This window comes from Lathamus discolor, chromosome 5 (assembly GCF_037157495.1).
Source record: "Lathamus discolor isolate bLatDis1 chromosome 5, bLatDis1.hap1, whole genome shotgun sequence".
Classification (NCBI taxonomy): domain Eukaryota; kingdom Metazoa; phylum Chordata; class Aves; order Psittaciformes; family Psittacidae; genus Lathamus; species Lathamus discolor.
In genome coordinates, this window is record NC_088888.1 from 123,430,415 (window position 1) to 123,458,261 (window position 27,847).

At 46.4% G+C, this 27,847-nt stretch overlaps 1 protein-coding gene across 12 annotated transcripts in view; it reads right to left on the reverse strand.

Moving 5' to 3' along the window:
- The window catches only part of CCDC85A (coiled-coil domain containing 85A), a 271,108-nt gene that overhangs the window by 9,865 nt on the left and 233,396 nt on the right, over positions 1-27,847 (reverse strand). For 8 of the 12 annotated variants that reach the window (XM_065682465.1, XM_065682466.1, XM_065682464.1 and 5 more), the window contains 2 exons: positions 12,574-12,650; positions 1,398-1,517 (listed from right to left, as the gene is read on the reverse strand). The exons of 1 other annotated variant lie outside the window; for it this stretch is intronic. In XM_065682465.1, the coding sequence (XP_065538537.1) occupies positions 1,398-1,517; positions 12,574-12,650 (197 nt within the window). Of the gene's footprint in view, positions 1-1,397; positions 1,518-12,188; positions 12,333-12,573; positions 12,651-27,847 lie in introns of those variants that run through there. 3 more of the 12 variants (XM_065682473.1, XM_065682463.1, XM_065682472.1) reach the window with 2 other exon arrangements.

Genomic DNA, 27,847 nt, shown 5'->3' on the forward strand with positions numbered 1-27,847 from the left:
TCCTCTCCTGTACAAGGACAAGACCAGTGCACTCATAGGCAGAGTGCTGCTGACTGGGGACATGGGCTGTAGTGGTCATTATAGAAGGGACTTGTTGTGTGCACATGGAGAGGGGTCAAGCTCTCTGCTGCTGCTGCTTCCCCTTTGGATGCCAGGAAACCAGGCGAGGTGGCTGCAGTGAAGCGTTGCTGTGCCCAGGTTTTATGTTACAGGAAGGGATCTGATTGCTGTAATTTGTGCACAGATCACTTGTATAAACTTATTTCCTCAGGCTTCCTGGAGGAGAAGTCAATGTCACCCAGCCATGTGGAAGATAATCACCCTGTGCATAAACTCAGCAAGTCAACAGCACTCCAGAGCTGTTGCTGTGCACTGAGCATCTCCATGAAGCCCCAAACCAGAGCAAATGTCTACAAAATCCTTCCAGTTCTCCCCTGAAGGAGTGCAGACCTTCCCCCTCCGAGGAACCACTATGTCCCTACAGTATGTGTACAGGTGAGGAGCAACACCCACTTAACCAAATGAACATTAAAGCAGTTTAGCTAACGAGTAAAGTCCAGGAGGAGATGTGCACAAAGCACCAGGAAACAGTCATATCAGAGCCAGCACCTCGAGGCAGGAACAGGGAGTCCCTGCTCTCTGCTCAGCTCACCATCAGGTTTTGATCCTCTCCGGAGGAGCACACAGCTGATGCCCCTGCTGTGGTGGGACAGGGAACTCAGCCACTGGTTGACTCAGATCAGCTGATAAACCATCCCATCTTTAAGAACTTTCTAACTTTCATTAATTGCAGTAGTTTCACTGTTAACATAGGTAAGAACTTGGAGGTTTCCCCTTCTGATTGCTTGTGGCAATTGCTGTTCATCAACACAACACAGGTCTGTGCAATCCAACCTGACTTCAGAGTAAAGCACATCTGCTCTCAAAGATGTTTCAACACTGACCTTGGGATCATGATGCATGGTCTTCAGCCCAAAGTCCTGCTAGTTTTATTATCAATACGCCATGCACATTGGCTTTATCTTTGCATTAAAGTATTTCTCTCTGCATGGGTTACAGGAATCCATCATATTCCACTGGAGAACAAGCAGGCATCCTAGGTGAAGTAGAAAGACTTCCTCATTTGGAAAACCATCAGTTTCAGGTTCAAAATAAAACTGTACACGTGTAAGTAGTTTGGAGAGCAGCTACAACTGGCATTGACCCCACTGTAAGGGCCAGATTCCTGCCCCAAGAAACACACAGTCCACAGATGCAATGGGTGACAAACAGAACACCAATCTCACTCATGACAGTAACATCCCAGTGGTGTCCACAGGAATGTTGCCAAGACAAATACGACACGTGTTGGGGAACAGACAGGACGTTTGGCATGGACTGTACCGGAGGAGCGTTACCTTCAGAGCATTTACCACTGAGTCAGACTGCTGGGAGGCTGAGCCATGTCCACTGACGCTAGCTGGCTCGTTTGCAGAGCAGTAGCTCCCCTCCGCCCCTCCTGGCATCCTAATGGGATCCTTCACAAGAAATTAAACACTATTTAATAAAGAAAAGGGTTGGCAACTAATTACAATAGATGTCAGTTAGTTACTGTTCTGTTTTAAAAGGTTGAAAAGCACTGAAGGCATGTTTCACTCCGAAGTGCCCCTCTTTCTGTGCCACAGTAACCAAGCAGCTCAAGTGCCACTGTTGAGTGTCACCCAAACACTCTCAAAAGGCCCTCAAAGGCAACTATAGCTGGAAAATTAGGATAAAATTTCTTATCACAGAGTGGTTTGTGTTGGAAGGGACCTTAAAGCTCATCCAGTTCCAACCCCTGCCATGGGGGCACCTTCCACTGGAGCAGCTTGCTCCAAGCCCCTGTGTCCAGCCTGGCCTTGAGCACTGCCAGGGATGGGGCAGCCACAGCTTCTCTGGGCACCCTGTGCCAGCGCCTCAGCACCCTCACAGGGAAGAGCTTCTTCCTTAGATCTAACCTAAATCTCCCCTTTTTAAGTCTGAATCTCCCTTGTTTAAGCTTGAGATGTCACTTTATACCCAACAGCGACAACCTCATGGGGCTCCTCCTCCCAGTGAACACCTGAAGGGCTCTTCAGGACGCTGCCAAACAAACCAAGCTGCATAAACTCTTACAGCTCAGTCACCTCAAACTTTGCAGGATGTAAAGCACCTCCCGGAGCGACTGCAGCGCCGAGGTAACCTGAGCAAGCAGCCTGCTTCAGAGGAGTGCTAAAAATACCCCTGCTGCGTGCATGGACAGCAATGTGATAGCTGCAGTGGGAGGGATCCTTCTGAGGTGCCTTCAGCCTGACCTGCTCTTCACTGCCATTCTTCATGTAGAACTTGGTTTTATAACAAAGAGAAATAAAGAAGAAAAATGTTTCAAAGGTTGAGAGATGAAAAGTTCCTTTCTTACAAAGTAGAGAACCACTGTAGGAAACATTAAGAAATAATGTAGCAGTAATTCCTGCTGGAATGTGTGGGAAATGCATTTCTGAAGGGAAAATAATGACAGTGGGAAGAGCCTCTGATCAGGATCAGTGCCCCGATGTGCACTAATGTGCCCCGCTGAGCAAGCACGAAGCCTGTTGCAGTCTTTGGGGAGAAGTCTATAATCTAAACAATAGGAAAGATGAAGGTGGCTGTGGGAGAAGAAGGGCACAGAGAGATGGCATGAGCTGAGCTGCACAGATCCAGTCTGCCTGAAAATGTGTAACTGCAAAGAACCCCAGTCCAAAGCAGGTCTATCTGCTGTGCATGGCTTCCTCAAGATATGCCCAGGCTTTTGTAACCAATGGGGCATAGCACAGAGAGAACCCTTGCAACTGCTGGCCATAGAATCATGGAATCACCTGGGCTGGAAAAGCCCTTTAAGCTCATTCAGTCCAACCGTTCCCAGCACTGCCAAAGCCACCACTGACCCATGGCACTGAGGCCTCGTCTCCACGGTGTGTGAGCACTTGCAGGGCCAGTGCCTGCAGCCCTGCCCTGGGCAGCCTGTTCCAATGCCTGAGCACCCTCTGGGGCAGGAATTGTTCCTCAGCTCCATCTAAACCTGCCCTGGGGCAGCTTGAGGCCGGTTCTTCTTGTCCCATCCCTTGTTCCTTGGGAGCAGAGCCCAGCCCCTCCTGGCTCCATCCTCCTTTTGGGCAGTTGTAGAGACAAGTTAGACTCACACCCAGCAAGCGTCTGCAGGACTGAACCTCCCATATTGTACAAAACCCCTAAAAAATGTAATAAAAAGAGACTGCTGCATGTGTTAAGCCCATGGAAAAGGTACCTTAAGTCTGCATTTAATACAGAAACTCATCTTCCTATGCCGCCCTCCTGCCAAGCCATGGATGCCTGTGTGAACCACAAGAGTGGGGACTAACGGGTCTCATAACCAGGCTGACAATAGCAGCACACACTTAGGGCAGCGTGCAGTGTATCATCCTTCACTTCTCCCCAGCAACGACTATTATCAATTTGCTGTGATGTATGGAGGGAGGTTTAGGACTTATTTTTCTTTGGGCAGGATTTATAGATCTGTTAGTGACTGGGCAGACTTAATGTTATACTTCGGGAAAGGAAATGAAAGGGGGAAGGAAAAGGGGTAATAAAGCAGATTGGAGCAATTCTGGCTTAGGATAAATTCCCTCAGTCAGCTTTGGGGTTTTTATAAGTCAAATCATTCTATTTCTTTTACTGACTCCAGAGCCAGCAAAGATTTCTAGTCAGTTTTGAATGGTAAAATACAATTATTGCTACGAAAAGGCTGGGAGTATTAGTGCAGATTGTACATCTAAAGCCTCTTGAATATGAGCAAATGCAAAACTCCTGTGAATTGTGCTGCTCTCAGAGTTCAGGCTTCCTTCCCTCCAGGCATCCTCACGGCCTCTTCTGTGCCATCTGCATCTCATGAGAATGAGAAACTTGTTGTGAACACAGTGCTTTAAGCAGGCAGCATTTCAACACATGTTGGTAGGACACCGAAAGTTGGTATTTCCCCTGTGGGCATCCTTCTCCCTCTGTCCTTGGTAAGAGACATCAGCTTTTCCTTAAAAATAAGGCAGGTTTTCCAGCCCTGAAGTCCCATCCTTCAGCTCAGAGACTTCTCATCTCAGGGGATACGACTCCACAAAGGCAGGATAGCTTCTGCCTGCTTCGGAGGAAGCTTATTGCAGCAGAGGATGGGACCAGCCTGAACGTGGGTCTCTTGTTCTTCAAGTCCTGTGAGCCTGAAGGCACTTCAGTGCTACTGACGGTGTTATGAGTTTCTGAGGCAGCGAAGCAAAACAAGAGGAAAAGGCACTTTGCCAAAGTGGAGCTGTCTGAAAACAAGGTGCCTTAGGAGAGCAGAAGTGTGCTTTTCAGACCTATCATCACAGGTGCTGCTTGCCGGTGGGGAGCATGGCAATGTTTAACCTTCTACCAAAACTCGACTTAAACTTCCTTGCACTGAATCCCTTCTCTGCTGCTGCCCAACCCAGATTTCAACTGGATCCTGAGCAGGACCTTGAGGATGGGAGGAGAAATCCTGTTCCCTTCCTCTTCTTCTCCAGCTCCACACACAGCACTTGCATTCAGCCACTCAAAGTAGGCATCCCATGTGTACACATGTGAACCTTCCACTTATTATCTAGTGACAAAGCTGTGCAAGTGGAACCAAATCAGACAGAAGGGATGAAGTCATAGCACTGAAATCACAGATTCACAGAATCCCAGCCTGGTTTGGGTTGAAGGGACCTTAAAGCTCATCCAGCTCCAACCCCTGCCACGGGCAGGGACCCCTTCCACTGGAGCAGCTTGCTCCAAGCCCCTGTGTCCAACCTGGCCTTGAGCACTGCCAGGGATGGGGCAGCCACAGCTTCTCTGGGCACCCTGTGCCAGCGCCTCAGCACCCTCACAGGGAAGAGCTTCTGCCTAAGAGCTCATCTCAGTCTCCCCTCAGAGAGTTATTAACTCCAATTAACTTCAGGCCTTACTTATTAAATAAAGTCATTAAATAAATTTAAGAACATATTTACATAATTTTGTGAAATAAACCATTGTCTGATCCTGCATTAATTTCTTAACACTTGCAGGACACATCACCTGACACTGCAAATCTGATCTGCAAGCTCGTAGACTGTCTCCAGGCCTATTTTCTTCCCAGTAGCTCTGAAAAGCGAAAGCAGAATGTCACGTTTGCTTTCATTTGCTGGCTGCCTGGCTAGCAAATCTGCATTAACTGTGCATATTAATCTGTATTAACTTTAATATATTGAGTAATTGTGAATAAACAGTGCTGCAAGCATCAACATCTGAGAAATAATGTACTCATCCTACACTGCCAACCACCCCCTCTGCCCCTGCCAGCCCTTGCGCCCAGGCTACAGCATGGTTTGGATGTTGCCTCCTCCGAAGTGTACTCTGTGTGGATTATACTGCTGCAGAAAGCACATTGCCTGAGGCAGGCAGAACCCACATAATATCCCATGTACAGCTCCTCAGAAAGAAAAGAGAGGGCGATCTCTAAATGCGTAGATCCATTTTCTGCTGGAAGTAAATCTACACAATATCTCATGCCAGCACGTGACTCCAGTGAATATAAGGCACAGGAAATCTGACTCAGCCCCACAATATCACGTAACAAAAAATGAGATGAATGGAAATTTAGCACCTCCCTCACACTGCCTGCAAAGTGTGAGGGATACTCAGGCCATTCTGCCATAGAGGCAGAGGCAAACCCTGCACTGTGCCCTGGTCACAGTCAGAATAAAGACCCCTGTGTAGAACAGGGTATTTGATGGACAGAACTAATCATGAGCTTTTCTACTTGAGCTACTAAACCCCACCATTTTCCAGTCCTTACTGATGACAAGGGCAGTCATGAATGAAAATCAGGTAGTGCAGAGCACGCTGTGCAGCTCCAGGCGTGGCGGTTCGTCTCCCAGCCCCTCCGGAGGAAATGTTCCGCTTGCTGCCTGACTCCCAACCTCCCCACGGCACGCAGGGAGAACCACAGTTCCCTGTGCCCCAAGGCCACTTGAGTCACCTCCCCAAAGCTTCTGAGAGAACAGTTTTCCTGTCCACTGGGCACCGCTCTGTTCACTTACCATGGGAGACCTACTTCAAACGCCCCAGACCTCATCCTCCTGCAGCCTTTTATCCCAGAGGCAAGTGGTTTCCTGGGAAGTATATCCTTCCTGCTGGGTAACTGCCACACCAGTTCAATCACTGTCTGATGTTGGAAGCTTGCTTCTGGTTTCCTCAGCCCTCACTTTCCCATTTAGCTCAAAGAAAACACGGGCTGTGTTTGTCGCCTTGTTTCAAGCAGGCAAGAGAAAGGAAACCAGAAAACACCAAACCGGAGCGTGTTGCTGTGCTGGATTAATAACGCACTGCACAAAACTGCAACAATTGTATTAGGGAACATTCCTGTCTATTAAAATACACAATTTTACACTGCTGCAGTTACTCACCATGGAACTCCTGTCCCAAAGACCTCAGGAGAAACCTCTGTTTGTACTTATTGCTGCCACAATCCACACAGCATCACGACTTATTTGAAGCACACTCAGATTTCTGAGTGGCCAAAACCATTGCTGACTACACACCTTCATAGAATCACAGAAGAGTTTGGGTTGGAAGGGACCTTAAAGCTCACCCAGTTCCAACCCCCTGCCACGGGCAGGGACCCCTTCCAATGGGCCAAGTTGCTTCAGAAACAACCATTTTCAGCTGGTCCTTCATAAACCACTTTTGCTGATGAATGTGTAAGAGGAAGAGGTCCTGGGCTGTAGCAGGTCCAAATCTTGGAGGCCACAGATATACAGACCGACACTATTTAAGATCTGGAAGGTTCAGACTCTTCCAGACTCCACTCTATTAGGACTCTACTAGAAAATCATGAGTGTGAAGCAACTCCAGACCTTGGGAATTATTCTGGGAACAGAAAACCCCAAACCAAATCTGTTCTTCCATCTGAACTGCAACTCTTGTTGTAACCAGGTTTTCCTTGAATTTGTATCATCTGGATTAACACCAAGCCCATAAGCTCTTCCCATTCAGTTAACCCAAGGTGAAAGCACTGTGCTTGGTGCACCCAGAGACAAAGACCTCGGTCAGAGCCTCAGCTGTTGTAAGTCACTACATTAATGACCTATTAATTTAAACAGAGGAGGAGAGCACATGAAAGAACCTGGTGGGTGGATGCAGTTGATTTACTTTCAGCAAATATTTGATGACATGATGAGATAACGTGGGTTTGTTCAATGGGCTTTAATTTCATTTTGGTTGAAGGATTCCCTATTCTCCTACATGCTATGGAAGGGAGGAGACAAACAGTATTGGGCTGTGAATAACACAGATTGCACATGAAAAAATGCTAACCAAACAGTTCCCATCTTCTAATTAGATTTATAAGTAAACCCATGCCATGCACAGGGAAAATAGAACACACAGAGCTCAGCAAAAAGGGTTTTGAAAGAATTGGAAAGGGGTTGAAATAAAATGTGACAGTCTAAAGGAAGGGGGGAAAAAGAGGGAAATGCAAATGTTAGAAGGGCTTAAAAATAAACTACTGTGTGCCTAAGGATCATGCCTGCCATTTCACACTGAAACACACTGCAAAAGGCAAACTTCTTGGGTCAAACCCCCAAAAAAGTGCCTGAAACAACAGTGGAAATGAAAGAGATACAACAAGAAGAGATGGAAAAGGACCAAAAGACCGGTAAAGGAAAGAGTGAGGAAACAGAGGCAGGAAAGCCCTGAAAGAGAGCAGAAGGTTCAGGCTCGTGGCGTTGGTGCTGCACACTGTGGAAGCTGGAGCTCAGCTCTGTGCATCCAGCCCCACTGTCCCATGCAGTTTGCTCGCTTAGGAAGCAGCATCCTGGCAATGCTTCCTTTCCCCTTCATTAAAGGTAAAGCTAAATTACAAGGACAAGGAGTTAGAAGGGGGAAATAGCTGACAATTCTCCATCTCTGCCTCTTGCTCCCTCCTCCGATGAAACAAGCACTGAAGCAATTTGAATTGGGTGGTTTGCCAAGTAGATCTTTTGCAAATGCATTCGCTGTCATTACATGACAGATGTCCACATTTCCATAACTTTCCAGCTGAGCTTATCAGCCCTGAAATACAACCCCTATGAAAACACGGGGAGATCTGCAGTTAATTGCTATGGGGATGCGAGATCCGGATCTCGCTTCCCGCAGCAAGAGGCACGGATAGCGGTTACACACCGCACCAGGGCTGGGAGGCTCTCCTGTTTCCAGTTATCTGAAGTTGCTCGCTGACGTGACAGATCTGTTGCGCCCAGGAAGCTCCCACTGGGATCTGAATCCAATTTCTTGATTATTGCTGAGTGGTTTTCATTACTATATGCATAGACACTACGTTCTGGTGTATTGGGTTTGTGTGGCAAGGTTTTGGTAGTGGGGGGCTACAGGGGTGGCTTCTATGAGAAGTGGCTTGAAGCTTCCCCTATGTCCAATGGAGCCAATGCAGCCAACTCCAAGACAGACCTGCCAGTGGCCAAGTCTGAGCCCATCAGTGACAGCAGTAGCACCTCTGGGATAACAGATTGAAGAAGGGGAGGGAAGAAGCCTGAAGAGAAAAGACAGGAATGAGAATATGTGAGAGAAACAGCCCTGCAGACACCAAGGTCAGTGCGGGAGGAGGGGAGGAGGTGCTGCAGCCCATGGTGTATGTAGACCACGGTGAGGCAGGCTGTCCCCCTGCAGCCCATGAAGGTCCATGGTGGAGTAGATTCCACCTGCAGCCCATGGAAGGGCCCACACTGGAGCAGGGGGATGCCTGAAGGAGGCTGTGACCTTGTGGGAAGCCTGTGCTAGAGCAGGCTCTGGGCAGGACCTGTGGAGAGGAGACCGTGCTGGAGCAGGTTTGCTGGCAGGACTTGTGAGCCCAAGGTGGACCCGTGCTGGAGCAGAGGAAGAGCGTGAGGAGTCCTCTTCTGATGAGGAAGGAGTGGCAGAGATGAACAGACCACAACCCCATTCCCCACCCCCTGTGCCACTGGGGGGAAAGGTAGAGAAAATGAGGAGTGAAGCTGAGCCCAGGCAGAAGGGGAGGGATGGGCAGAAGGTGTTTTATGATTTGGTTTTAGTTTTCATTATCCTATTCTGATTTGATTGTCAATAAATTAAACTCATTTCCCCAAGCCGAGCCTCTTCTGCCCCTGACTGTAATCAGTGAGTGACATCTTCCTGTCTTTATCTTGACCCATGAGCCTCTCATTACATTTTCTCCTCGATGCAGATGAGGAGGGGCGTGACAGAGCTGCTTCGGGGGGCACATGGCACCCAGCCAGTGTCAACCCACTGCGTCTGGTTAGAGCACTGGTCATGCTATCTTGTGCTTTGGGGGGTTTTAGTGTTAGCAGCAAAACTCGATCCACAGTGATGCTGGAGTCCCAGGTACATTTTGAGGCAGCAGAAGGCACTGCCAGAGCCAAGTGCTACAGGGAACTTTCCTGCTCCAGCCCCATGGGGGAACTATGGTCTGAAATCCAAACCACAAATGCTCTTGCTCTGACCCTTTTGCCTCCATCGCTGCTGTCACAGCCCCTCACCTCCACGAGGGTTTGAGAAGCACCAGTGCACACACAGCCCTTGTCTCGGGCACAGCCGGCACCGTTTGGCATTCCCAACACAAGACCTAGCTGCACACCATAAATCTTGGAAAGCATCTGCTTTCTTGCACAAAAATCCTGCTTGTGGCCAGGAACTGAAAGGGTCTGGATCCCGTTATGTGCTCTTTGAGAGAAGGCAAAAAAAGAGAACAACATAAAAAGAACAGCTAATTACAGCTCTCACCAGCACAGCAAACCTACAACCCATCTATGGCTCCTCATAACTCTTAAACCCACTACTATGCTATAAACCGCCACCAGAACAACTGTCCACAACAAAGGAAGAGACTTTAGCGGCCTGAAGTGAATATGTGCATTTTTATACCTTTGCTATTACCTGATCAAACTAAAATATTGACTCAGTGGTGGTACTGCATTTCCTCTGACACAGGAGCCCTTCAGCAGAGCAGAGTGAACTAAAACTCACGTTCCATTTGAGCAGTGATGGCAGCACTTAAACCCATTTTCTGTGGAAATGTTCTTGCTACTAAATATTAATAAAACCTTTACATTAGAGGGCTGTGGGGTTTTGAAAAGAACAAATCAGTGTGGAGGGAGACAAGCAAAGCAAAAGCCATTGGAAAAGAACCACACCTAAGTAATAGATGGAGGGGATGATTTAGATGAAGAGGGCGTCAATGAAAGTGCCAGTGCATTTTCATGAGTGACACATAAGCAGAAAAAGGGAAAAAGAAAGGATATTGAAAGGAAAAAGAAGGAAAGTGTGGCAGGAGGAGAGAAAAAAACCTCAGAAAGCAAGGCAAGGACTCCTCAGACCTATCAGAGGCTTAATACAAGTGTGATTTGTCACCTTTCTTGTACCGAACATAGTCTTGCAACTCCCAAAGCCTCCCACTGCTCCAGTGCCATCAAAGAGGTGCTGTGCACAAAGCAAAAGGCACTTTCTTACTGAAGCACTGGTGAAATTTTAAGGCGAAACACTCTAAAAGCTGTGTCAAAAACCTTCATCAGTTGTGGAGCTCATCCTGTATTTGCAGCTGATTTGTCAAAAGCGCTTGGTCTGGCTTAACGCCCAACAAACTCCCATTCCTGCCGTTAAACTGAATCAAAGCAGTGCTTGGAACTGATGCATTTCCATCCTGCATCCTTGTGTTTGTGACAGGGCCTGATCACTGCTCACAGCACGTTCAAGGTGTCACTCAGAGGAACAAAAAACACCCAAAATGAACTCATGCAAATGTGATGTCCAGGTAATTGAATGCAAAGTCATCAAACTGAATGTCGGTGTCTACATTTCCTTCCTCTGTTCTTCAGGAGGAAAGATGAGATATGTCAGGAAACACGAACCTCCTCACTCCTTTTTCTTAGCATCAATATCCAGAGATATTAGGAGATTTTTCAGAGCTCTCCTGCAGATCCTCGTGCCCGCAAAACCAAACATAAGGCAAACTCTGGCCTGCGTATTGAAAATCAAAACTCAGTCTGCACGTTTGCTCACCTAGTTCTTCCCCTTCAAATGGCCACAATCAGCACATTTTGTTCCAATTACTTTTGCCACAGCTACAGGTTTAAGTGCTATAGTCACAAGCACTATGCTCTGGTTTTGGCACCCCATCTCAGATATTTTCAATGAACTCGATCCTTACAATGTGGGTGTTCCAGTCTTTGACAAGCTCTGGGGATGCATTTCATGGGTCCCCACCTGAAAGCCTCAAGCCCCAGACAAAAAACCACATGAGCACTTGTAGGGATTCTGCCCACAAAGAATGTTCTGCACAACTCATCCCCCAGTGCTGTTCCAGACCCAAGACAAACCACAATGGTATTTTGCAGGCCCTGGATATGGTTCTTGGCAAGAAAATCATATTCTTTATCAGTGAAGATCAACCTTTGCCTTTCCTGTTGAAGCCTGAGCATGTTGTTGGACGTTTAACCACTCTGGCTGTCCTTCTTTTCCAGATCAAAAAATTAGGGTTTAAAGATGCTACATAAACTGATCAGTGTCATCAAGAGCAACAGGGGCTCTTCCAACTGTCATATTATGAGTGAAGAAAAAACCCACCACACTTGACTTAAAATCTACCCAAAGGCAATTGTTAACCCAGGGCTGAGATCTTCCAGCTGATCTCAGCTTATACAAATGAATAAATCTCAGCCAGTGGGTTTTAGTTCTTACTCATTTCACTGTTCTCTTGAATGTCACATTCAAATAACACTGCTGAGCATTTTTCCTTAAAAGCAATGTCTTCATTTAAACTAGTTTGATTTAAATAAAATGCAATTTCTTTTTTCTGCCAATGGGCAACTTCTTTTGGAGACTTGATAGAATCTTCTAAGGATTACTTCATAAAATATAATAGAAAGGTGCTGGTTTGCATGTGTATATATGAAAAATTAACAAGTGTCTTTGATCCATTCTTACTGAACTTCAAAACTTTTCATTCTTAGAAAACATATTTGAGAAACCTTTAACTTCATATTTTCTTATTCAATTTAATCACAGTTTTGCATTTATGTATCTAACATATTCCTCAAAACATTTAAATAATATAACCCAATTACTATTACTTAAAACATTTGCATTTCCAGAGCAAAATATTTTGGTTAATTATAAATAGCACTTGGTCTGTTAATAAGAAGAAGCTCTTGGAATAAAAGCAGAATGTAAAGGGTCAGTTCTCAGTGATTTCCAACCCTTACATTAATTAATTACAAGAAGCAGCTTCCAGTGAATTTTTCTTAGCAAGGTACCAACACCTGCAAAGGAGAAAAATGAATGAAAGCATTGTCATAGCCTTAAAGAAATACCCCACTCAACCACGAGCAAGATGAACAAGCAGACGTGAGTGCCTTTGGTCATCCAAGTGATGAGCCCGAGCGTTCAAACGCAGTAGTAACAACGTCAGATGAGAAGTGACACTGATTTATCTCACACACGAGGGCCCGAGCGCTGCTGTCTAGCTGCTGGCTACTGTTCCCACCAAGAGAAGTCACCCACCTGGGGCAGCATGCGATTTTCCTCCTCCAGCTGTCTTACTCTTGCCTCCAGCTGCCTAACATAGGACAAGGTTGATTCTAAAAAATCAAACAGAAAAAAAGAACTCGTATTATCCACAGAGGTCTGCTCGTGTTTGCTCACGTCAGAGCCTGCACCACATTCTGACTTGGACTCACAGCAGATGGCCTCTCTCAAATGTCCATGAAACAGTGAAGCTCTGCTCCTCTCAAGGGCACTGCAAGTAACACTGGTGCTAGAATTAACCAAGTTCTTTGTTGCTTGGGATTCTAAACTGCTGCGCTTTGAGGTAGTCCTTACTCAGACACCGGGTATTTCACAGACCCATTTCTTCAAACCCATCCCTTGAGTCATAGAATCATAGAACAGTTGGGATTGGAAAGGACCTTAAGATCACACAGTTCCTACCCCCCTGCCATGGGCAGGGACACCTCACACTAAACCATCTCACCCAAGGCTTCGTCCAACCTGGCCTTGAACACCACCAGGGAGGGAGCATTCACAACCTCCCTGGGCAACCCATTCCAGTGCCTCACCACCCTAACAGGAAAGAACTTCCTCCTCATATCCAATCTAAACTTCCCCTGTTTCAGTTTTAACCCGTTACCCCTTGTCCTATCATTACAATTCCTAATGAAGAGTCCCTCCCCAGCATCCCTATAGGCCCCCTTCAGATACTGGAAGGCTGCTATGAGGTCTCCACACAGCTTCTCTTCTCCAGGCTGAACAGCCCCGACTATGAGCTTTGTGCTGTATTTTGGAAATACTTCACAAGAATAATGCATTATCCCACTGAAAAGCCCAGAAACAGAAGATAGACTTCCTAAGGAAGATACAGTGAAAGAAGCCCCTCCACAGAGTCCCATGTAAGTCTGGTGGTGCACACGCAGTTTCCCCCTGCACGCCATGCTCTCGCCTGCAGGGAACAGAGGAGTTCACCAGCATGGAGGCTCAAGCCTCATCCTCTGCTAGGGACACGCTGTCATTCTCAAGCCTGTGCTACAAACCAGACGTGTGTCTCCAGGGCCCTGAGAGGGTTTTAATCCTGGCTGATAGCACAACAGCCCAGGGCACAGCATTGCTCACAGTGTGTGCTCATCCCATGCACACCAGGGCAGTGCCATACCAGGACATGCCCTCACAGCACTGCTGTGCTATATAGGCTTGGTGAAGGAGCAGAATCCTGCCTGCTCTATCCACAGGCAACCTCACTGACCTTCATAAGGTAATTCAGAATCATGGAGTCACAGAAAGGTTTGGGTTGGAACTGATCTTAAAGTTCCAACCCCTGCCACGGGCAGGGACCCCTTCCACTGGAGCAGCTTGCTCCAAGCCCCTGTGTCCAACCTGGCCTTGAGCACTGCCAGGGATGGGGCAGCCACAGCTTCTCTGGGCACCCTGTGCCAGCGCCTCAGCACCCTCACAGTAAAGAACTTCTTCCTTATATCTAACATAAATCTTCCCTAAGTTTGAACCCAATAATAAATGAAATTAATAATAAATAAATGCCATAAAATTGCATTTTTCCCATCTTCTCTTCTTCCACTTAGTAATATCAATGAGGAAAAAAAAAAGAGTCACTCCTAGCCTGCTCTGTTCCCAAGAACTTCATGCAAGAAGAGTAGATCCATGATCCATCCCTAAATGCATCTGACAGTTTTATCATCCCACAGTTCTTGGGTCACAAAGAATTTCTGATATTAAAGCCCTGTATCTAAGAAAAGCACATGCCTGAGAAAGTAGCACTTGACTGTAAGAGTTAAGATACCTTCTTAGTGCAGACACACTGTTGTGACTCTTGGACCTCCTTGTACGTAGATGGAAATCCACTATGTACTTACTCCTGACTTAATGATCCACTCACCTTTCTCTGCGATGTCAACTCCAGTAACTTATCTGTACTCTTACTATCAGGTAACTAGTAGAATAGTAGAATCATCTCTCTGATGGTTAATGGTACAGAATCCATGGGTATTGGGGCAGTACTATCAGTCGACTGCATTGACCACAGAGCTCTTCACTGTTTTAAACTGGCAGATGAATTTGTGCACTGGTTTCCTCTGGCACCTCATCACTTTGCCAGCCCACCCATAAAATATAGGTGTCACTGCTCTTACAAGGCTGCAATAGGCTAAAATATGTCTGCACGGTGTGTGGGAATTTACACAACATGAAGACAACACACAGTAATTTGTCCAAAATGATTAATACACAGTGAGGCACTGGGTTAAAAATAGAATTGTACAATGAAAGAGGTAATGTGAGGTTCTGCGTGCTCTGCTGCATAAGGATTTCCATAGCCAGTGATGAGTGCATCTCTGGAGAGCCACTAAGCCAAGCTCAGCTGAGCACTTAGGAGATGAGCAGCTTATTCAATTAAGTGCATACAACAGGGTCCCTCCCACCACATCAGCTCCTTCCCAGCAGCAGCACTGCTGGGAGGAGCAGCAGAAGCTCCCTCACCATTATGCCCATTAGCACAGGCAATAGTTCCCAGCACACCGCATCTCTTCTCCTTGTTGTTTTCTACGTAAGATGCTTCCTGTCCCTTTTCAAAGGGACTGAAGTAGGGGCTTGCTTTGGCACTTGCCATCTCTGAATTCACTGGTTACAAGCCCATTCTTATGTTGGCTTGGGTTTGGACTTGATTCTCAAGTCCAACTTCCCAGCTCTGCCCACCAGCCTGCTTTATGCAGGGTCCCTTCTGGATTCTCTTCAACTCTGGGTCTTTTGTAATTGTCTGGTTTACTGTTTAATAGCTCCTCATAGGATGTGCACCTCTTGGCAAAGTCTGCCCCTCATTTTTACTTCTTCACTTATATGCTGGGAGTCCAGAGCCAAGATCTGTTCTGCTTCAAATCACACAACTCTGCTCCAGTGCCAGGTCATACCTGCTGAGGATTTGGTCTGAAATCTCTGTTAACTCTTCAAAAGTGTGAAACAGTGATTTAAATCCCCTTTTGTAATCTGATTAAAACAGAAAATTAGGTCATCTACCACAGTTTTCATCTAGCAAATCCTTATTTATGTGAGTCTTCTTGACACGTAGTCTAAATGCATATATATTTCAGTATCTGTTAATATATTTATGCTGTGATGCTATGAGCTTAGAGGAAAAAACGAGCAGAAAAGCCAGTCAAGGACATAAGTGACAGAGGAATTGAAAAGACATGAAGTGAAACACTGTCACCAAACTTCAAACAAAGTTGCATCTTGCAAGTGTTTGTGAGAAGGTCTGTATGATACATTTATTCCCTATCAGCCTGGAGACCAGGAATGAGCTCTAAACAAAGAGCAAAGCTTAAAATGCCATCAGCAGTTACCTGCTACCACTCCCCTTGTCCCTTCAGGCAAATTGCCACAAGCACTTTAAAACTGAAGCAGAATGAACTGATGATAATAATGCTTCAGCTTCAATATCTAAGCTGCAAACAGATGTATCCCAAAGGGGAAGCAGTACAGAAGCTTAGCATCACTTCCCTATAATTACTGTTATCTGATAATCAGGCATTTAGTAAGATGGCACAATGTGTCAGGCAACCACTGCTCTGAAACACAACCTGTGCAAACAAGCTGATCCCAAGCTGATGTCATTAGTCATGAAACCTTTTTGTGTTTTATCCTTCCCCAAACAGATCTCTCTCACATTGCTCAGAGCTGTGGGTACACAGAAAAGCCCTCCCTTATTTGCAGGACCTTAAACTTCAGTTGTAGATTGCTTGTAGATAAACTTCCAAACACAAATGTGCCGAGAACACAACCAGGGGGAACAGCGTTTGTATTAACACCATAAAGGCTCAGCTACTGTGTTCTGCGTCATAGCTCAGAAACTGTTAACTATGTGCAGATCAAACATAGCCTCAAATAAAAGCACACAAACAATTAATGTGGGCCCAAAACTAAACTAGATCTGACCACAGAGATATGATGCTGCAGTAGCCACACATCATCACCCTGTGCGCTTCTTGGTTACATTATTTCTGCTTCATCTCATTTTCCTTCACCAGGCACTTCTATGGGAGTGACAATTCGAACATTTCCCATTCTCAGGAATGGGTTCCTACCAGATGAGCTCTCCCACTTGAGCCTCCCGTGCTCGTAGCATCACTGAAAATAGGATCACTGCGTGCTTTATTCCACGGCTGAAACTAAAACTCTTTTCGAAATCATTAGAGAGACAGCAGTACATTGCTTTTAGGGAAATGAAGTGACAGCACATCCTTTCTCCACATCCGTCACTCTAACATGTTATTAGAGAACATCAATATTTATAGCTGATCTTTTTCTCTTTTGACATCCACACTCGAAGCCAGTAGATATTTTGGGGTGATGTCAAACTTTATCAGACTCTTACGCTGCTCCAAAGGCGTATTTGTGCCTTGGCTTTATCCATTTTTGTGTGACTGTGCCTGATCTCAGGCTATCAAGTAAGTCATAATGTTCTTTAAGCCAGATTATCCTCTGCTATTTTAGAATGGTTGAAGATGTCACATTACATTCTGATAGTTCCCTTTTTTCTGGCTTTGCAGAAGCTGGAGGGGTACAACTTGCAGGCAACTGTGGCACTGCACTGGAGAACTTCTTAAAGACTGAGGTCCTCTACTACCTATTAGCTCCCTGCAAAGCAAAGAGATCAGAACCCCACAGAAAGCAAAAACTCAAAGGTTCAGTCTACACTTCTACTGTTCAAATGAGCTTGAGTAACAAGCCGGTAGAAAGGGTTTTATCTAATGACTAGAGGAGTACTTGAGGTAAAGAAAGGGTAGGAGATGCAACACATCTAGGACTGATACAAACTCAGAAAGTAATGCACAAGTGCATGCAGTAACTAAAATCCCAACTTTTGGTATTTTTAAAGAACACTGATTACAAATTGTAATAGCTGTCTGCAAAAACTGAGCACAGGGATGCCACAGACCTCCCTTTGATTGACCTTAAAGGATAAACCCATCAATGCAAAAGATGCTACTCACTTCATGGAAGTTAAAAAGGACTTAAGAGAATCTTTTAACGTTGGAAACACCTGATAATACAGGGGATAAGCAAAGCACAGGAAGAAGTCCAACAAAATCCTCCAAGCTGAAAATACTTAGAAAAAGAAACAAGTAATACTGTTTGCCTTGATTTGCCTAGCTGATAACTTATGGCCAGCATGAAAAGAAGATGCTAGGATGGACTAAAGGCAGGTCTGAAGCAGCGGCAGCTGGTCCTCACATCCTCGTGGCCAAAAACTGGAGCAACATGGTTTATAACAATGCAAACATCACCCCAGTTCTGTCAACATTTTCTGCTTCCACTAGCTCAGCTCTTTAGGCTCCTAAAGGAGATCACCAGAACCTGAAGAGCTGTCACATCCCAATGCAATATTTTAACCACTTATGGTATAAATGAGGGAAACTACCAACAATTTATTTCAGCAAAGACTTTAGCATGTTATGTGTAGTGATACCGTGATGTATGGCAGTGAAGGTTCAGTGAAGGTATTTCCACTTCAGTGGGAAAAGTCATTTGTTACGCTGCTCCTCCTGCACTGTGTTGGCAGGGATATAATATTTGCATATCAAATCACATTTTGGTCATTCAAATCCACACCCAGCATCCTGCAATGAAAACTAAATCATATTTCAAGGAATGGGAGATGAAAACCAAGGCTGTGTAAGGGATACTTTAAACCCTCCTGCAATTAACTGACAGCTCCATATGTTTATTGAAGGGTTTCTATGCTAACTGGGGAGCAGATTCAATGACACGCGAAGTATCTCCCTGTCCTATAATTCCTAAGTATCTGATTTAATTACTTCAGTATTAATATTCATGACTAAACCATGTTATTACTGCAATTCATCTCCTTTAAGCTGCCTTGCTTGAATAGAAGTAAAAAAACCACACTGTTGACTTTGCACGAAGGCAGATTCCCACCTCCTGCATCTCTGAACCGGTGGAGCTGCCCAGTGCTTACACTGGCAGCATCCAGCCCCCCGGCAGCAGGATTCAATGACCTCTGAAGGTCATTTTTAGCCCTGTCTTCTGTGATCTTCTATTATGGTTGCACATCTTATGCAACACTGCTATTGAGTAAGTGCTGGAGAAGTTATTAAAGTGCAGCTGAATTCCCCTGTAACACTGCGACATAAGGATTAGTGCTACCCTGTAGACAGACAGACATTTGCCTAAGGCCACATTTTAGGAAGCTCACCAGAATGTTTAGGAGCTATTTGCCACTTAGGCACATGCTCTTGGGAAGTTCTGGGGCAGCAACCAGCCAAGCATTAGCTTTAAGATAGGGTCTGCATTTCTCAGGGTTGCTGCTGTCTGACATTCTCCCACCCCAAGCTGAGATTTCTTGTGATTACAGATCCAGCACTTCTTGACTTCTCCCTGTAATTAAAAATAGAATTACCCAAGCTTAGCTAGTTCACTAAGTGCCTCAATACTGAATGCTAGCAAAGGGAAAAGCTTACATATGCTAATTCAAACATCCAGAATGCAACGTTACCCCTGCCACTTAGTTTTATTTCTCAGACAGCATGTGCCACGTTTCCCTTTTTCAGCGCACGCTACACACAGGCATGTGCCAATTATGGTATTTCTGTAATCAGGCATTTGCACACAGATTTCATTCAGAAATAGTGTCCTCTCAGTTGTAGCAGCTTTTAATCATAAATCATCTCTTTATTACGGGGAAAAATACTTGCAATGTCTTGAGGCAGCCCGAGCCATGCCATTAACGATCCATCTCAGAAGGGATTTTATCGCTGTCTACTCAAAGGAGGATGGAGCCAGGAGGCGGCTGGGCTCTGCTCCCAAGAAACAAGGGATGGGACAAGAGGAACCGGCCTCAAGCTGCCCCAGGGCAGGTTTAGATGGAGCTGAGGAACAATTCCTGCCCCAGAGGGTGCTCAGGCATTGGAACAGGCTGCCCAGGGCAGGGCTGCAGGCACCGGCCCTGCAAGTGCTCACACACCATGGAGACGAGGCCTCAGTGCCATGGTGAGTGGTGGCCTTGGCAGTGCTGGGCAATGGTTGGACTGGATGAATGTTTTCCAACCTGGTTGATTTTATGGTTCTATGATTCTATGTTAGTAATTTAGGTTGGCATTGGTTGGAGGTTTTGTTGCATGTTCAGTTTTAGGGTACAACAAGATTTCCAGTTGAATTCACCAACATAAAAAAAAGCTTAAAAAATAAGTTAAAAAAAACTCTCATAGAGAAAAAGGATCCGACTTCAGGAGCACCGAAAAATGCCATCAAATGTCAGACGAGGTCAGCTTTTGCTTCCTGCTTCTCTGAAGCTATCAGTAACACTTTTGCTAAGAGCTGGGTAACACTGTCACATTAATGGTCTGCAGTAACACTAACCTTGGTTTGTTAGGGGTTTTTTGGAGCTACAGGTGACAAAGGCAAAGCTTTTCTTCCTGGCCTGCTTGATATCCTGTTAGCTCCACTTCAGGCTGTGCTAAATGCATCGGCCACGTTATTGATGAAAACTGAGAAAATCAAACCCATTACACTATTGCTTAAAGCTTGCCCACTGGCTGCTAGCTTGTTCTGGTATTGATTTTGTGCGTTTTATTATTGGTAAAACCCTTATCAGCTCCACTTACTTAACTGCCTGGGTTTGTTCCTGTGCCACTATTCTCTCATTTGCTCATTAGGAGTGTCCCCCAAGTGCAGGAACATCCCCCTAGACTGGAAGTGCAGCAGCAGGAGAGGAGGGGGGTTCAATGGGCTCCTGTGGGAAATCAAATGGAAGATGGGGAAAGACAAGCTTGAGTACAGCTTTGTTTAGGGAAGTAAGGTACATGAAGGTACTGGCTTGGAGAGGTAAATAAGGGAGGGGTTTACTACTGGTACCTAGAAAGCGAGCTACAGAATCTCCTGATCATGTTGATTTGCATCTTTTAAGTGGTCCCTTGCTGAAGAGGACCTGGGTCTTCTCCAAAGACATGGCCAGTGTGAAGCCATGCATGCCTACATGGCCCCATGATCCACAGAGCCACAACAGATCCAGCATCTCCCAGTTCTCCTGTGCCCATGTTAAATGACCATTTGCAGTACAACAAAATGAAAAACAAAACAATGAATGCAAATTAAAGCTTCCCAGCAACAGCAGTATTAGCTCAGAAAGCAGAGGACCAGAGGGTCAAACTGACTGAGGTGCTGAATACATGGACTGAAGGTCTCTCATCATCCCTGCAACTCCCCACAGATGCTCAAAGCCATCTTTCTTAGCACGTACAATTGTGTTTCACAAGCTCCAACCATCAGATGTTGAAGAAACACAGTGTAGCAAAGTTAGTATTGGTACAGCAAGTTCTAGTTAATAATTATATAGGCTCCTACTTGGAAGACTGCAATGTAGGCCAAAACTGAAAACTACATCTCCAGGAATTCTGAATCAGATCAAACCTGTGAATCACTCTCAGGCTCATCCACTGCCTTGTTAGGAGGCAGTTATCCACCCTGTACAATCCCTTTGCATGGGTTATGATTTGTCTGACTTGGAACCAAATTCAAGTGATGTTCCTGGGAGAGCAGAAATAGACGCTTTCACATTGCTGAAGCCATTGAACATCTCATTTCTTGCTACAACTACAAATTAGATGCCAAAACTCACAACAAAAATCGATAGCCACGTGGTATGTGGAGGAACAGCCAAGCCACATTCCTCTCCTTTGTTAAGGCGTCTCCTGGTGTGACTGAAACCAACAGTTCACATTCTGGGTTTATGTGGGGCAAGTTTGGATGGAGAGGCGAAGGCTGGGAAGGACCCTGTAGCTGCATACACCATTAAAGTGGACACCACGGACTGCAGGTGTAGGGGCAGCAGAGTGCATCCTACTGTCTACATGCTACAGACCACGGCCCACAGCGAGCTGTGTCAGCGAGTTCTTTCCTCACCCTTTACTTCTCTCCTTGCTCAGAAAGGCCTCTGGTGAGGTAGCCTCACTGGGGAGAACCTGTACAACATCCGATCACGGCTTCAAGATATCTGGGCAGCAGGGAGAGCCAGGAATGCAAGAGGAACAGTAAAGTCACTGTCTTAGGCTCTGTTTCTAGCTCCTTGGCTCCCTTCTGATCCTGCTGCTGCTCCACTTCCTGCAACAGATGCATCCTGCAGTGAACTGTGGTGTGCAGACAGTGGCACGATGCCTGCCAGGGAGCCTGCATGGAGGCAGCATCTCTCTTGTGCAGAGCAATACAGCAACACCCCTTCCTCAAGGGAAAAGTACCACCTAATAATAACCCAGGATGATAGCAGGATTTAATCCAGCTATTATCCATGAGACTGCTGTTTCAGAGGCACAGGAAAAGATGCTGATAGGTCAGGAGTCTTTTATGTTCACTCTTAAACTGAGACCATCTTTACTAGCTGTGCTAAAAGCTCTGCCAATATACAATTTTGTAGAGGAATAATGGGTCCTACTTTCTAAGGAGCTGAATTTCAGACCTGTCCATCAGTCTCCCTGCATCTGCTTGTCACTGCCTCATGGCCAAGGCATGCCAGGTAGCCTGCAGCTACACACAGCCCTGCCACTGGGAGGGACACACTCCATTGCCATGTGGGAAGAGAGGGCAAAGGGGACATCCACACCTCTAGAAAAAAAAAGGCATCAAAATGTCCAGCCTTTCCACAGGGCTGCAGGCATCCTCTGGCCTGGGGGGGGCTGTCTGCATGGCAGAGATATCCCTCCAAGCAGCCTCTCCCTGCAGCCATGAGCACTTGGCAGCAGCGTGGTATCTCCTCCCGGAGGCAGAGCATCAGCAGGAGGCACCAACCACAGCAGGTCACCACTGACACTCCATCTACTAGAAAAGAAGAGGGGGAATGTTCTCCCCCAGATCCTGTCTTATTACAGATGGATACTTACTGGGAAACGCAGCAGGGAAAACCACAAAACCAGCAGGTCTCCAAGGGAAAGAGAAGCTAGATTTATACTATTATCCGTCTCTGTGGATGAGCAATGAGGAATGCTCCCATGATCAGGCAAGAGCAGAAGCTGAGGAACTGCCAGAAGAAGACAAGCTAATGTGAGCAAACACAGTGAAGATTTAAAATTATCAGCACAAAAGGGGGCTTTGGATTAATTTCCCTACACAGAGTGATTAAGATGTAGGATAGGCTATTAAACGTAATAAAAGATGTTGCAAAATTAAATATGTCCTCGAGACTGAAACCACCCTCTTGCTTCCCACAGCCCACTGAAGAGCCATCATATAATAGTGCTTTCCTGCCCCTACTGAGCCTGGTCACATTTGGAGCTGGAGAGATGACCATTCTGTGAAATTACTCCACTGGCAATCTCCGCACAGAACCTAATTCTGAGGAAAAATTAACTACCCATTTCATGCTAGCAGCTTCATGATAGCAGAGGAGAAGGCTCCATCTCTTCTGTAAGACTTTTTTGGCTGAATGTGGAAGGGAGTAGTAAAAAGAAGTATTTAAATGACATGGCTTTTAAGCCAACAATCTGTCAGTGCAAGTATGTCTCTATCTATAGGTACTCACTTCTTCAATAGTCTGTCTGCCAGGCAACATAGCGCAAGCGCCTGGGCTCCTCTTCAGTGGAGCATCCATGTCTCCAGCCAAAATCCCTGGGAGGGGAAAGCTCCCAGAGGGAATCAGGAATCAGACTAAACACCCAGCTCTGGCTGAATCGGCACCTTGCTAAACTGCTTCAGCACTTTGGAAAACTCTGCAGATGCCTCCTGCATGCTCTTGATACCTCAAACAAGCCTGACCTTGGGGCACAGGGATGCCTGTGCCAGAACAGACCAAGCACACACCTAACACAAGACCTTACCATTTCCTGCATTTCTGGGGGTCTGACCCAGTTTCTCTGTGGTCCTGATACAATGCTGAGACTGCGCGATTATTCCAGTTAGGCTGTCAGCAGCCATTGCTTCCTCAGAGCCACAGCCAGGGCAGGGCCTGCCAGGCAGAGGGGGCTCAGGTGCTGCACACCAAACCCTGCCACACTGCATTTTGAAGGCACCCAAACTCTCCCAGGGTTTAGGCACCTTTTACTATTTCCCCATTCACGTTGTCAGACATACATAGAATCCCAGCCTGGTTTGGGTTAGAAGGGACCTTAAAGCTCCTCCAGCTCCAACCCCTGCCACGGGCAGGGACCCCTTCCAGTGGAGCAGCTTGCTCCAAGCCCCTGTGTCCAACCTGGCCTTGAGCACTGCCAGGGATGGGGCAGCCACAGCTCCTCTGGGCACCCTGTGCCAGTGCCTCAGCACCCTCATAGTGTAGAATTACTGAGAGGCTGCACTATACACATCTGCTTTAAAGTTGTCAACTTAACAACTGTATAACAATGAATGTACCTCCCAGAGCCAGCGCATGGTTGCTGGGCCCCTTGTGCTCTCCTCTTTCAGCTAGTCATGTATCTGCAATGTCTTTGTAGCAAAACCAGCTGAGATTTCCTACAACAGCATGTTCAATAACCACCTGACCATTTCCTGGTCAGCATAAAAGATTTCTTGAGTCATTGGGTATGGGTTGCATAGGTCCTGGGACAGCAGATGTGGCAGCTCCCTTAGGATGCTACTTCCCGCTCTCTTGGTAGCCCCTCCAATGATGTGACTTTTTGCCAGTATTGGTGAAGCTAATCCAGGGGCTTTAGTATGATGAGATCACCCTCCTCATCAAAGAGGTTAATGAAGTGCTTTCACTTCACTGCACTTCCAAAACATTTAGGAGAAAGAGTCAAATACATCTCCAAGGAGCTCTAAGTAAAGGACAGTCTTCTGCAGAACGGCCTTTGTGTATCTTGTCCAGCTCTGGGGCAGCAGCACAAGAGGGACGTGGAGCTGTTGGAGAGAGGCCAGAGGAGGCCATGGAGATGCTGCGAGGCCTGGAGCAGCTCTGCTCTGGAGCCAGGCTGAGAGAGCTGGGCTGGGGCAGCCTGGACAAGAGAAGGCTCCTGAAGGGGAGACCTGAGAGCAACTCCAGTGCCTAAAGGGGCTGCAGGGAACCTGGAGAGGGGCTTGGGACAAGGGCCTGTAGGGACAGGCCAAGGGGAATGGCTTGAACCTGCCCGAGGGGAGACTGAGCTGAGCTCTTAGGCAGAAGCTCTTCCCTGTGAGGGTGCTGAGGTGCTGGCACAGGGTGCCCAGAGAAGCTGTGGCTGCCCCATCCCTGGCAGTGCTCAAGGCCAGGTTGGACACAGGGGCTTGGAGCAAGCTGATCTAGTGGAAGGGGTCCCTGCCCGTGGCAAGGAATTAGAACCAGATGAGCTTTAAGGTCCAATCCAAACCAATTTGCGATCTTTGCTGCCAGCATGGCCATCAGCCACCCAGCAAGGTGAATCTGTGCATCTCACTCTGAACTGTCTCTTAGAATACATGACATGATGTCACTGCCATTGCCTGCCCCGGCACCTTCTCCTGTGTTTCAAATACCATTTAATTCAACAGGGGTTAAATCAGTCCAAATCTTGGAAGTACCCCAGAACCTGAAAATGATAAATAAGCAGTTGCAATAGTTGTGCAAGTTTTTAAAGCATCTGCAGGGGTATGGTACTTTGTGTGGTTGCACAAGGGCCTATGACATCCAGACAGAGCTTAGAATGACTCATGAGCCGTCAAACTTGAGAGCTCTCACAGCTGCTTATCTGCAGCATCGGAACAAAACAAGTATTTTAAACAAGGTCTTCTCCTGGTTACTTCACTAATGGCAAAGCCATTTACGTATTTCCTCTCCCTAAACATACAAATAATGGAGAAAGGATTTTGTGTAGGTTTACAAGGACTAAAAGTGTGTGCCTTCAGAAAGACAGAGGGAGATTTTGGTGCTTAGCTGAGCATTTCCTGGGCAGGCTGTGCAGTACAGTCACAGCTATCCTGTCTATCTGATTAATACTAATAATGAAATAGAAATACAGCAGTGTTGTGCAATATAATAAATTCTAGAAGAATAAAAAAGACCAACGTCTTCCTCTGCCAGTAGCTGCAAACTAGGACTGTATTCCCTGAGACTGGCTAGGATGAAGACAAAAAGACATAATTATTCCCAGAGTTCTGGGCAATAAAAGGCAGACGTGACTCTAACTACAAACTGAAGGAAAGCTCCAAGTAAACCAGTTACAAATCAGATTATATTACACACATATGACCACTGCAAGTCCTGTTAAAAAGACAACAGAACCATACTACCTACTATTTCATTACACAGGATGAGCTCAGATACTACAGTGCTGAGGGCAAGGAAGGTAGAATAAGGCTATAAATGAGCTGTCAGAGTAGCTGCTGTACCAAAATGCAGGCAGCATCCTGAAATTTCTGGAGAAAATTGAGAAATATAGAGAGCCTCAGAGGTTTAAGGCTAGAGAAATGCCATTAAAACAATGCAGTCTGGCTTCCTGCCCTGCGGAGACAGAGGAATTCTGATAATAATTCCAGGAATGCCTGGTTTCCTTTTCGCTGCTGGAAGTGGACATGGTCTAAAGAAGTCTGTGGGGTTTTTAACTCTAGAGAAAACTTTGGCAAAAACAACTGGACCAAAATGAAGTTTATGAACAATGTTTTTCATGTGATTTAGGAGATAAACAGAAGATCTCTAGTAATAAATTATTGCAAAGGGTTCTAGTCTCCATTTCTATGGTTTTCCTGAAGCCTGACAAGCAGCTCCAATGCCTCTATGTTACTTCCTGCCATTCATCAGGACAACCCTGCTCTGATGTTCCTGTATGGAACGAGTAGGATAAAGCCTGTATCACTTACCCTTCATCCCTTTGTTCACATCACGCTGCACACAAGAAGGAAACCCGTCGGCCCCAGCTGGGAAACCTCCCACCAGAGGACATCCCATGATGCTTCCTCCATCCACCTGCTTCTTCAGGGGTATTTGAATAGGAATTGCAGCACCACTACCTGTCATTCTACAGTTAAATGTTAACAAAGTCCTTATATAGGGTGAGAAATCTTACACAGATTATAGAATCATAGAATCATGGAATAGTTAGGGTTGGAAAGGACCTCAAGATCATCCAGTTCCAACCCCCCTGCCATGGGCAGGGACACCTCACACTAAACCATGGCACCCAAGGCTTCATCCAACCTGGCCTTGAACACCACCAGGGATGGAGCACTCACAACCTCCCTGGGCAACCCATTCCAGTGCCTCACCACCCTAACAGGAAAGAATTTCCTCCTTAGATCCAATCTAAACTTCCCCTGTTTAAGTTTTAACCCGTTACCCCTTGTCCTGTCGCTACAGTCCCTGATGAAGAGTCCCTCCCCAGCATCCCTATAGGCCCCCTTCAGGTACTGGAAGGCTGCTCTGAGGTCCCCACGCAGCCTTCTCTTCTCCAGGCTGAACAGCCCCAACTTCCTCAGCCTGTCTTCATACAGGAGGTGCTCCAGTCCCCTGATCATCCTCGTGGCCTCCTCTGGACTTGTTCCAGCAGTTCCATGTCCTTTTTATGTTGAGGACACCAGAACTGCACACAATGCTCCAGGTGAGGTCTCACAAGAGCAGAGCAGAGGGGCAGGATCACCTCCTTCGCCCTGCTGGTCACGCTCCTTTTGATGCAGCCCAGGATCCGGTTGGTTTCTGGGCTGCGAGCGCACACTGCAGCCAGCTCATGTTCATTTTCTCATGACCCCCAGCAAGCCACTGGTATACCCTGGATAAGAACAACTCCACAGGCTTTACCAGAGCATTAACTAGACCGTTCTTCACAAACTCAACAGACACTCCCAACCTTAATATAGACTAACAGAAAAATCTCAAAGCACAGACTTGGAGAGTAAAAGGAATCTCCTTTCCTCCCATTCTTCTAATAGCAGCAATTACAACACTGACTCCAGCAACAGTTGACACAGAACACAACTTCTTCCTGGAAACATGCCAGGAGCTCAGGGAAATTATAAGCTTGTCTTTCCTGTAGCATAAACACGTTTCAATGAGGCTCTGCAGCGACAACAGCAGCAGAATTATCAGGCAGAGCAGCCTCTACATGTTACTCGCCCCTGTGCCGAGAGCCACCAGTGCCGCTGGGCCAGGCTTCATGGGCCAGGGATATGGCATGTTCTCAGACATATGAGATAACCTCTTCTTGAGCACTCAGGATCCAGTGCTGGCAGGAACTGAACTCTTCAGCTGAGTGGCAAGTTTCATCATTTCTCATCAGACAAGCAGAATTTGGGAGACAAAGTGCTTGGGAAGCAAATGGAGCAGTAACAGGAAGTGCCTGCTTTGTTTGCTGGGGATTGGATTTGGGTTTCTTGGAGGGTGGAGGGGTTG